Source organism: Sinocyclocheilus rhinocerous, unplaced genomic scaffold, assembly GCF_001515625.1.
Source record: "Sinocyclocheilus rhinocerous isolate Xijiao unplaced genomic scaffold, SAMN03320098_v1.1 scaffold926, whole genome shotgun sequence".
In the NCBI taxonomy this organism is placed as follows: Eukaryota; Metazoa; Chordata; class Actinopteri; order Cypriniformes; family Cyprinidae; genus Sinocyclocheilus; species Sinocyclocheilus rhinocerous.
In genome coordinates this window covers 225,410-237,643 of record NW_015648536.1, presented here as the reverse complement: position 1 = coordinate 237,643, position 12,234 = coordinate 225,410, and the positions used below count along the sequence as shown (strand labels likewise).

Sequence of the window (12,234 nt, the reverse complement as noted above, 5' to 3'; positions counted from 1 at the left end):
GATTGACAGCGTTGACCATTTCTGCTTCATACAAACAAACTCACAAATAGTTCTGTGCTCTAAGCAGTAAATTTAATGGACGTGACCATATAGAAAGTAGTTTGATTGTAAATAGATAAATATTAACCACTTCATCTTTAAATAAATATTTTCTTACCAGAACATAAGTGTGTACGTAGAGTGCTACGTTTCCTCCACTCGCTATTTTTAGTGAAACTGCGCCCTCTTCTGTTTAAATCACGCACCAGCATCTCAAAATGTAATACACAGAAGAAACAAGTATTTTTCGCCATCAAAAATAAATATTTTTATTGTTTAAAGTTCATACGTGGGTGGTAAATAGCTCTTTTAAAATGATATGTGCAACTTCAGTACAGAAAGAAAAGAGCTAAAGCTCTATCATGCTTTGTTCAAATAGTGCAATCCGCTTAATAAAACAAATTGCTGATATATCTGTAAGGGCAGCTACTGTATGATTTCTAAATTGAAAGTAATTACAAAAGGACAAATAAAAGAGCCAGTAAGCTGCCTTTTAATCATTGAAAACAGATTAAAGAGATTGCTATTTATACGGACTCACACTATAAAGAAAAATCCTGAACATATCACAGCAGTATCTCATCTCTTCTTAAGGACTCCAATCCTCCCTCCTCAGGTAGTATGTGACCCCTCTCACCCAATTCAAAGTGTTTTTATTTTTCTGCCATCCTCCAGAAGGCAGAAGAATAAAAACACTATGAAATAGGTGATGGATCACTTATAATTCCTGAGGTCTGTGGCCCACGGCCGGCATTAAAAATAGTCTTTGAAATAGTTTATCTAAGAAAGTGTTTTACATAACCTCTTCCACTTCCACATGCCCTTCTTCCCCCTCTATATTGTTTTTTTCTCTTAAATGTAATTATTTTCTACATACCACACCTCAACAGCTGTCTACTCCCCCTTTTTTGTAAATGTTCTTGGCCATTTCAGTAAAACAATATTTTGTTCTCCCTCGCATATGTTCCAGTGCTGGATCTCACTACTGAAGTGAACTTTGTTAAAGGAATGGTACTAGCAAATACTACACATAAGTTTAGCAGCTTCAAGGTACTTCAAATACAGTTTTAGTTACTTCAGTTGTATCAACATGTAAAATAAGACTTCTGAAAGTCATGCCAAATGCGGAGAAGATTCTGTGGGTTAAAGCCATTCACTATAATGCGCTTGGCAAAAGTGCACCTTTCATACTTAAGTCTGCGCACCTCAAAAAGATTCCTAAATCCCAGAAATGTTGTTGCATAAACTGGTTTTACACCCAGGACGTGTAGGCACAACCCCACATAGACATCTTCGAGTGGAATCGGTCGCACAAATCTAGAGGCCCAGGATATTTTTCTGGCCAGGTCAGTAGAAAAGACATATGCAGCTCCAGACACGTATGGAGGATACCAGGAGTCTGGGTAAAGATCCTCTGAGATGTACCATTTGTTGAAGCTGTCCCTGTGAGGAACAGCATCTGAGATGACTGATCCAGTGATGAAGTCTTTCCTTGAGGACTCGCTCTGGTCATGCAAGTAGTCCACCAAGTAACGTACATTGAGAAAGATATCTGCATCGATCTTCATGGCATACCAGGCCCCCTGGCAGTAAGTGGCTATCCAGTTCATAATCATCATCGTCTTGATGGTGAGATTATGGTAGCTGTCCACAAAGTCCATTTGAATGATGTCACCATATTCCTTGCTCTCCTTCTCAAGGTGCTCCTGCAGTACTGGGTCTCTTTGTGCTGGCTGACCAATGACAAACAAATGCAAAATGGTCACACCAGGAATCAAGCCATCTTGACCCCATGTCCTTCTAATAGCAGTCCTCGCCTCTGTGTCTTTGAGAGTCACTGGGATCATAAGAACCAGGAAAGGACTTCTGTTCTCACACAGTTCTGGCTGGTTCAGATTGAATTTGTATGTTGATGGTGAGATCACGTTATAGAGCTCTTTTGGTGCTGGAGTCTTCTTCGGTGGAGACGGCCGTATTGTGCTGTTAAAAACGAGGATAACTACAAATGTTATTAATCCAGCTATAGCAAAGTATTTCAAAAGTTTATATCGCGATCGTTTTCGCATATTTAAACAAAATAAAACTGCACCACAAACGCAGGTAGCCTAAAGTTACGAAACTTGAATGTCAGGTTCGCCCATATTGCCTAAGACGTACGCGTTTGTTTAGCTAAATTGCCCAACCCTTCTTGAGAGGTCTTGAATCGCTCTCATGAGGTATTTTAAACTTCAACAATTTTTAAAGCAAGTTACTATCATTTTCTATCGGATAGAAGTGGACTTTACGCTTAACATAATCCAGCTGAGCTATAAAGGTTATTTATAATATTTACAATGTACAGTATCACGGGGGAGTGTTTTATTGAGAGTTGCCAGATGACTCTGGAATATTCAAAAGCGAATGAGTGATTTAATGATTGAGTGAGGAGAAATATTAGCTTGATTTGAGTTTCACGATTAAATAATTGAATTTGTTCATTTAAAATGGTAAAGAAACCCACACGAATCAATACAAATGTCCAAATCTTCACCACGCATTTATGCGCATTTTCATCGCGCAATCTGGCAACACATGATGTTACTAGGAAAACATCTCTGTTCGTTTTGGTTGTAAACCCTCACAGCCGTTTAAGAAGTAATGACACAAGCGCATATTGCAAAACAAAAAAACGAGAGAGATTGACAAGATGGGACATTCCGGTTTTGAATAACATGTGAAAGTTGTGTTACATTACGCTCGTTTCGAGTGTCCAAATAAGCGCACTCTGCAAACGTGATTTATTAAACAAAATCCGTTTTATTGTAAGAGGGGTTACAAAGAAACACCTGTTGTACACCCATTTAATAAACAAACAAACAAACAAAAATATTCAAATACCAAATCGAGACATAATTTACACAGGTATTGTATAGGGTCAGTGGTTAAGTCGAAAACAGGGTAGGGGCAAACACAAAGACTTATTTCTGTATATTAATTCTTAATTATTTTTTGCAAACAGAACTTTCATATGAGGCTATGTTTACAATAATTCCAATCACCTGGCCATTACTTTTCCTTTTCCTGAATCTTGAACATTACACAGTATCACTTAAACAAAAGACTGAACATAGGTCCTGCCTTAACTTTTGTTTCATTAAAAAAATTTTTTTAGAGGATAACAATCAACAAATCAAGATTCTTATGCTCTGTGACTGAATGCCCATATAGTTATAGGGTACAGGAAACACGACGAAAGGTGCATATAAACACTTAGCAGTACTGTGTATGTACTGGTTGCAGAAATGCACCACTTCAGAACTGATGAATGCATGAGTTGTGGGAGAGAGAAAACAGAGAGCATGGGTACTTAGATTTGTCACAGACAGTCAAAAGAGATGAAAAAAAAATCTCTGAGCCTCCCCACTAGATATTTTTATGCAGTCCTGCATATTAAATGCTGAGTTTTTACCGTGTGCCATTAAACATCTAGCCCTAATTGAGAAGTTAAAGGATAAATAATTGTTGAGGCTAATTCACAGCCTAGCTAGGGAAGAGGCTCTGAAGCAAAAATACCACACACAAACATTCAACTCTTCCCACTGTAACTGTATGGGATATACAGAAAGAATAATATCATTATTTTTTAAACTGGAAAGCACCAAGCCAAACTCAAAATCTCCTCTCCGTAGGCATTGTATCATATAGATGTTACTGGAGTGTCTGTCTTTGGTGTGCTTAAGATGTACAGGCACAGTGTGTAATGTTAAACACTTCACTATGAGTCTATTGGTTTACTGTCAGATTGACATGCACAGAAGTGGTACACACACAACTGTGTATGGACTGTAGCTTTGAATGGGGGGTGAAAACTTTTTTGTACTTGTTCTCCATGAATAGGAGAGTGTGAAGAGCAGGCTGGGCTTCTGGCAGTGACTTTGGTAGATGAAGGGGATGAGAGGATGCAGGAGAAACAAGGGGCAAATGGTCAGCAGTGGAGGGTTGCTTGGTTCGAGTTGGAGAGCACTGGTTTACGATCGCTTTCTCCTTCCCTCAAAATTCCTGAAGTTGGTGGGCCTGAACTTCATCTCTGCGAACTCGATGGAGTGCTCATGACCCTTCCAGTGGAACCAGTTTACACCCTGGAGATAAAACAGTTTAAAACAATCTAAATCTGTCTCTACTGTGTATTGTTAGACAGGTGAGAAAGCACATATGAAATGTGTACCTTGCTATGACTGTTGTCTCCGTATCGTCCCATTATATTCACTCGATGACAGTTTTTATACCAGAAAGCTCCCTTGTAAGACAGAGCACAGTTGGTGACAGCTATATCGTGGTCATTATCGTAGGTCGAGAATGGACGGCCGTGGTGATACGTCATTGAGTCACCTTTAAAAGAGCATTACAAAATTATTACAAAGTCATATACACTACTTTTCAAAAGTTTGGGCTCAGTAAAAAAAATGTTTTTTAAAGAAATTAATACTTTTATTCAGCAAATTTTTTTTTACAAATCTATTTCAAACAAATACTGTTTCTATTTATCAAGGTAACCTGAAAAAAAAAAATCACAATTTCAACAAAAATATTAAGCAGCACAACTGCTATATTAGGGATAAATTACATTTAAAAAAATTGACAAATAAATTACATTTTAAAACATATTCACATAGAAAATAGTTATTTTACAATGTAATCATATTTCACAATATTTGACAGTATTTTTGATCAAACTATCTTATTGAACCCAAAACTTTTGAACGATAGTATAAAAATATATTAGACAAAATGTAATTAAATTTATTAATTCACATAAATACTTATTATAAAATATTAATATACAATATTACTTACTTTAATATACTAAAATATTAATATTAAACTACACATAAAACAACAGTATAATAAAATGCGTGTGTGTATATATATATTTAGTGCTATCAAACGATTAATCGCATCCAAAATAAAAGCTTTTGTTTACATAATAAAAAAATTTAATAATATTATAATGGAATAAAATAAATAATAAAAATGCAATTAAATATAAAGCTAAACGTGTTATATAAAATGGGTTAAAATGTAATATTCATGAATAAACAAATTTAATATAAAACCAAAAAAATGAATAATACAAAAAATATTTATTTAGAATTCACAATTTTATAAGTTTAACATTACATAAAATAACCTTAATATATTATATACATGTGTGTGTGTGTGTTAGTGCTGTCAAACAATTAATCGCATCCAAAATAGGTTTTTGTTTGCATAATATATGTAGGTGTGCTGTGTATATTTATTATGCACACACACACACATGCATGTATATATTTCAGAAAAATATGTTATGTTTATATATTAAATATATTTTTAAATATAAATTATATGAATATAAATACAGACATGTAAATATTTTCAAAATATATACTGTATGTGTGTGTATTTATATATACATAATAAATATACACAGAACACACATATATTATGCGAAGAAAAACTTTTATTTTGTATGTGATTAATCACGATTAATCGTTTGACAACACTAATATATATATACATATATAAACAATATGACAGCTATATGTTGCGGAACTAGAGAGAGATCTTCCAGACCTGCAGTGCCGCTGTATCCTCCAACATGCACTTTGTAACGACTGCGTGGTTCTGAGACTGAAAACTTGTCATACTGCGCATATGCAGACTCGCCCTTATCTCTGAGGTCCACACGCAGCTCATACTGCCCAGAGGAGGTGATCTTATGGAGGCTAGAGAGACCTGCAGACACACGGAATGAGATTTGTAGACCAACATGCTCAAAATTGCTCCATATCATAATACCTTGGGGCTTCCTAGGGCAATATTAGCAATTTGATATGTGTGCACAGATGTAAACATACCCAACCAGAATTCATCATTCAGGTCACCGAAGCCTGCAGTGTAGTTCTTCCAGTTTCTGAAAAACTCTACTTTACCGCTCTGCCGTCTCACAAACACCTGGAGGTACCACATTATTATAATGACCAGTGTTTTTGCTCTCTGTGTATTATGAGACTTTAATTTAACCCTGTAAAGCCCGACATTAATAATAAAATAAAAACATACAAAAGTGCTCTTACATTTACAGATACAGGTTTTCATTTTTGTGTGAACTATCACTTTAAATACCTCCTGTAGGATCAAAACAGCCAATCTTTCTATCCTGCATGTCATTTGAGGAAGAATTACTCACAATCCAGCCACCTCCATCAGTGGTCATATCACAGTAGACCTGCAGAGGCTGATTCTCATCTCCACGCAGGTAAATAGTGTACAGGCCTGAGGTTGTTTCTCCATTTAACAGAGTCTGCGAGCAGTCTTTAGGATGCTTGTATAGCACTCCAACTGTGATAAAGAGAAAAGAGTTTGACCAGAGGCTAGTTTATTTTGTTCAGAGTTTGTGATCATGTAATGAAGTTGTGCTTTCAGGTTATTGGCTCACTGGTGGTGAAGACTGTCGAGATGATTCTGCTTCTCTTTGGCCCAGCGATGGCCTGCAGTCTGACTGTGTACTCTGTGGAGGAAGTCAGCTGAGACATGCTGTAAAATGTTGCCGTGGGGCTAAGGACAACCTCCTGAGCCAAGAGAAGAAAACCAGGAACATTTCAGTACAGCACAGAATCGGCACTGGACCATGCATTTAATAATCACTGCAGACCAGAAAAATGACCAAGCTTCAGTTTTAAGGCTGTAAATGATGTTTAAAGTTTGGTTGTTCGTTCAGACGGTCCACTCACCTTGACAATGCCATCAGCGGACTCAAAGCTGAGGATGTACCCACTGATGTCTGCTCTTGGTGGCTTCCATGTCAACATGGCACTTTCTGTTTGAATATTACTGGCAGCCAGATTCTGAGGGGCATCAACATCTGCAGCAGAGAGTATTCTGTTATTAACCTTGCATTCTGAATTCTTAAGGTGAGACATTACAGGCAAAAACACTGTTTCTTTATGCACTGTTTTTTGGGCTTTTCATAAAGTCTTTTTTAGACTAGTGGAAAGAAAACATCCAAAATACACTTTTAAGTGTTTCTTTCATAGCACTTTATCTGTTTGCGTCTATAGATTTTAATTACAATACATATCTTTAATGGCCATTTTCTCAAAATGAGATTTTTCTCCTGCACTGAGCCAAATATCTCCACTTCAGTAATACATATATATACCAATCTTTAAAGTTTTATCCCTATCTACAATCTGAAGGATTTTAAAGAGGGGTTTGTTAATATATAATTTGCCAGGTTTTATAAAATATTTTATTCCTAAAAAATTTTGATTTTTTTTTTGTTCTGGCTGTTGATAGTATTTTCTGATTTATGAAGTGATAAAAGGAGATATCCAAAATCACCTCTGTAAAACCTTTTGAGTCTAATATGTCAATGAAATGAAACAATTTTTAACCTGCTGGCTTTATCTAATGTTAAGATTTTTGTTCTCTTAAGTTAAGTTTTTATTAGTTGATTCTGCAAAAAAGTGTGAAAAAATATTTAACTGAATGATTATTAAAACACATTCTTCATGATTTAAAAAAAAAACAAAGAAAAAAACAAGAAAGTTTTTATCTCTGATGCATGAAGGACCACTGACAATTTAGTAGTGGACAAATTAACCTAGTGTGAAAGTGTGAAAACATTTTATTTTTAGGTCAAAGTAGAAAGTGTATTTTTGCCCAGTAGAAACATATGTCAGAAGGCTACTCTTTTACTCTACACCAATAAATATTGCCCTTGTATGAGCGTACAGATGTCTTGTGTTGTTTGTGCTTAAGGGTGAGTGAGTGTTCACCATACCGGTGGTGAACTCTGTGGTGGTTGCAGCGCTCTTGGCTGCTTCTCTGACAGCATAAACTTTAACGGTGTATAAGGTGGCAGGTGTGAGGGAGCTCAACTCAAACTCCACAGTGTTCCCAGACACCCGTTCCATCACTGGAGCCACTGACAAAAGAACAAAACACACAACTGAGACTCACTGCTTTATTGTTTGAAACAGCCTTCCTTCAAGAATAATTAGGGACAGTCTGAGTTGTTACCACTGTCTGCGCTGTAAGTGATGACATATCCATCCACAGTAGCAATGGACGGCTGCCACAGCAGCAGAGCTTCAGTGTCAGTGATGTTGACTGCTGTCAGACCTCGAGGCTTATCCAGGGCTGTGGGCCAACAGATACAAACAGAGAGACAAAAGAGAAGCAAAATCACTGAGAGATGGCTTGGAGTCGATTACTAGGCTTCTGCAAGTCAGGAATGCAAAAGAGTCATACTTACTGCACTGAATAATAATACAGAATCTAGCTATGAATATGAGCTGCTAAAAATAAAAAATAGTTATTTATTATTTTATAATATAATATTAATTAAAATGATTAATTAATAAATATTTTATATTATTGTTCAATTTAATAATAACTATTCACTCTTGCTGATAAGCATTTTTGGTGAGCGCTTTCCTATTCCATAAACTATGAGAAGATGCAATTTGTGAGATTATAATCAATGTTGTGTAAGTTACTCAAAAATAGTAATGCACTACTAATTACTTATTACTTCTTTAAAATGTTTTAATTAAATTAATTTATTAATTACATAATTGAAAAAGCAATTACATTACTAATTTATTTTTATGTTCCTTTCAAAAAAACTTTTCCTCTCAACAAACTGAAATTAGTGTCTCTGTGTCCTGCTGGTTCATCAGTGTGTATAAGTCATGCATTCAGCACCTTACATTTCTGCATCAGATAATGCACTGTATAATAGATCTTGCACATGACAGGTGTATAATTCATGCTTTAAAAGTACCTTACTTAATTAAATTGATTTAAAATGCTAAAAAGTAACTAAAATGTAACTAAAGGTCATTTATTAGTAATGAGATTACAGAATCAAAAATGTAATCAAGTTACACTACTTTTTGACTGAAAAGTAATTATTTTACATTAACTAATTACCTTGTATTTGCATTACTCCCAACACTGATTATATTCTAAATATAGTTGTACCTGTCGTGACTCTATCAGATCCTGGTTCACTCTCCTCCAAACCCTTCACAGCGATGACAGTGACCTGGTAGGTCACTCCAGGGGTCAGATTAGGCAGCATGGCTTGAGACTCTCCTCCATCTACTCTCAGTGTCATAGGGCTGCCTGCAGGGGGAGACAGAACACTGGAATAAATTAGATTGAGCGTTTGTCACTAGAGGGCAGCACTGTCTGTGATTAATTAGGATGGTGATATGCAAGAATGCTGTGCTGATGGATGAAACAGTGTGGTTTTATTTATGATATGCACTGATAGATTCACATAACTGAAGATGGGCCTGATCTAAAAACCTGCACTGATCACAGAGAAGCCAAAAAGGACAGTATGAGACTTTAGGGGGACATATCTTGAATTAAATCAATTTATTATGCCAAGACGGCAGTCTAAGAGAATTTCCTCCGCAACTTATGCAATATATTACATACGATATAATTTATGACAAATCATAAACTGAGAAAGTACAAATAATACTATGATTTTCCAACAGGCAACCATCCAAATGCATAGAAAACCACACGGTAAAGTCTCGCTTTCTTAAGATGGACTATGTGCCAACTTGGAGGGAAGGCGGCTTTGCTTTCATTTCCAGAACAAAAGATCCAAATGTGCTATAAATAGTACTAATATATGTGCACTTCCATTCAAACGTTTGGTGTATGAAAGTTCTTTTTTCAAAATAAATTAATACCTTTATTCAGAAAGGACACATTGAATTGATCAAATAATAAAGACATTTATTATGGTTCTATTTCATATAAATGCTGTTGTTTGAACTTTCTATTCATTAAATAAAAAAAATTAAAAAAAAAATTAAAAAAAATAAATATATATATATATATAAAGTTTATATATAAATATGACAGGTTTTCAACATTTATAATAATAAAAAAAAAATCTTGGGCACCAGATCATAAATTACATTTTAAAATACATCAAAATGTAAAAGTAATTTTAATTTGTAATAATATATAATAAAATACTATTTGTAATAATATATAATAAAATGACCACATCACTTACCACCCTGAATGGGCACATAGGTGACCCGGTAGCTGTCTACATGGGTACGGGGCAAAGTCCAGTGAACAGTGGCCGATGTATCGGTCACATCAGAAAAGCGTATCTCCTTGGGTGTTCCCAGACCTTGGTAAGAATGACACACAGAGAAGAAACGAATAAAAATATACTGTTAAAAATGTGTGTTCTAGCATTTGACAAATAGGAGTTAAAAACCTGTCCCCAGAAACAAGTCATTTCAGACTGTAAAAGAAACAAAAATACAGTTGGTGTCAAGAAACTTCTTGAACTACCCCATTTATTGTGCTGCAACAAATAGATGCATCAAAGTAAACATTCAGGACATGAGGATGACCAACTGTGCGACTACAGAGAAAGGACACGCAGACAAAGGCCCTGGCCTTAAAGTTATTTCTCAGTGCTGGACCTCTGAATCTCGCGTGACAGTTGCAAGAAGATTAACTTGCCCCCAAGTACAGAGGCACAATAGTGTGACATGCCAACATCAGACACAAGTGGAAAGTGAAGTTCACTAACATAAAGGAAGATTGCCAGAGACAAGCACGCAATCAGGACAAATACACAAAATAGTTGGTCCTGCTTTGTAAATAAAACCCTCAATCACACAGCAGATAGAGACGGAGAAAATAAAACTGGTGAGAGAAGACTTGGATGCAACCGTTGTTGTTAATGAGAGACTCTTGAGCTACTCTGTGGACACAGTAAGGAAAAAGAAAACAATGAGTGATGTTGTAATATTGTTAAAAAATGGGAAAGAAGGTAATGGAGGAATGAAAAAGACTTCATTTTTAATGGTATTAGTTTTGACCAAACCTGCAAGCTGACAGAAACATTAAATCATTGAAAATGAAGAAGAAGAACCAGTGAGGACAAATCCCGTGGAGCTGTCCCTCTTCATTAGCACTGTTCACTTGTTTAAGAGTGTCAGCAGTGTTTGAGGCATTTCAAGAGTACTAACATGTGCTCTCCAAGGATCACTTTCATCTGACTGGCTTCTAAGTCTCTCCGGTTTGACAAAGAGGCATCTGTTTGTGGAGGTGGAAAAGGCGCCAGCTAACCTACAGAAACAAGGTCTGGAAGCAGTAATTCTACAGCAGGCAGCTAAAACCTCTGAGGGGGATATCTGTGTTGACACAGTTAAATGTTGCAGCAGGGATACGCAAACCAACCAGAGCAAGAAAACTACCGAAGTTTCTGTAAACATTGTACACTTTTCTGGTTTTAAAAGCTTGTATTACTCAGGCCAGAGCGAGGCAAGAGTTCATGGGTCATGTGACATGAATAGAGAGGAGGTTAACAGAAATCCAATCAGTTCCCCTTCTCCTCTGCCTATTTGCATGCAGACTTGAGAGACTGCTACAACTGTGGCCCCTGCAGCCACTGGCTGATAAACGCCAAGAAAATGTGTGAAAGTGAGGCATAAGAATGAGAAGTAGCGCAGGGTCAGAAAACTGGGTGTGCATACTGAAAAGATCCTTCACAAGAAGCGACAAAAACTCCTCAGGATCACTTCCATGGCAGTACACCCCAGCCCAGTCACCCGCTCTATTCGCTGACTCTCTGAGGAGGGGCAAAATGTTGGTATGCGCCTAATAAATGTATGTTTGCTACAATACAACTTGGTAGACTATAAATGCCACAAACTAAATTATTTAAATTGACTCACCGACCATGTGAGTTGAATGCCGCAGTCAATTAGAATGAAAAAGGCATCATTAGTCTAACTTTGTTTTGCCTGTTAAACACAAATGTACCAGCGATGACAGGCAGAGGTCATTTACTGCACCTGGAGGCTGTGCTGGTGATTATGCAGACGTGAATGTGTGGGGAGGCATTATGATGCAGTGCAGGTGTGCTCTGAATGTCAGTTTTACTTCAACATAAAATTCAGCAGACGACAGAATCTGTCGCTGACTTGAAAGGGGCTTGGTTTGTTAGTGCTTTGCACATTTGAGAGATTATCTGTGTCTGAAATCATGTACTGTCAGTATGTACTGCATTTGATTATGAACTCACTTGTCAGGCATTAATGAAGTACTCTTTGTTTTACAAGTATGCATGTGTTGTAGTATTAATACAATTCAGACTATTCAACCATGTTGTTAACG

General features: G+C 36.4%; 2 protein-coding genes across 2 annotated transcripts in view; both read right to left on the bottom strand.

Moving 5' to 3' along the window:
- Nucleotides 1–289: 289 nt before the first annotated feature.
- On the bottom strand, nt 290–2,378 carry LOC107709844 (beta-1,3-galactosyltransferase 1-like). The gene has a single exon (XM_016514482.1). The coding sequence runs from the start codon at nt 2,103–2,105 to the stop codon at nt 1,125–1,127; it is 981 nt and encodes a 326-aa protein (XP_016369968.1). The 5' UTR covers nt 2,106–2,378; the 3' UTR covers nt 290–1,124.
- A 450-nt stretch (nt 2,379–2,828) lies between these two features.
- Nucleotides 2,829–12,234, bottom strand: part of LOC107709842 (tenascin-like) — a 34,652-nt gene continuing 25,246 nt past the window's right edge. The window contains exons 14-24 of the mRNA XM_016514470.1: nt 10,109–10,231; nt 9,049–9,192; nt 8,083–8,202; nt 7,844–7,987; nt 6,792–6,922; nt 6,497–6,629; nt 6,248–6,399; nt 5,916–6,012; nt 5,632–5,793; nt 4,244–4,407; nt 2,829–4,157 (exon numbers count right to left, since the gene is read on the bottom strand). Of these exons, the coding sequence (XP_016369956.1) occupies nt 4,047–4,157; nt 4,244–4,407; nt 5,632–5,793; nt 5,916–6,012; nt 6,248–6,399; nt 6,497–6,629; nt 6,792–6,922; nt 7,844–7,987; nt 8,083–8,202; nt 9,049–9,192; nt 10,109–10,231 (1,481 nt within the window). The 3' untranslated portion in view covers nt 2,829–4,046. The remainder of the gene's footprint in view (nt 4,158–4,243; nt 4,408–5,631; nt 5,794–5,915; nt 6,013–6,247; nt 6,400–6,496; nt 6,630–6,791; nt 6,923–7,843; nt 7,988–8,082; nt 8,203–9,048; nt 9,193–10,108; nt 10,232–12,234) is intronic.

Excerpts from the sequence above, each read along its gene's own strand:
- LOC107709844 (XM_016514482.1), bottom strand. The coding sequence starts at position 2,105 with ATGCGAAAACGATCGCGATATAAACTTTTGAAATACTTTGCTATAGCT.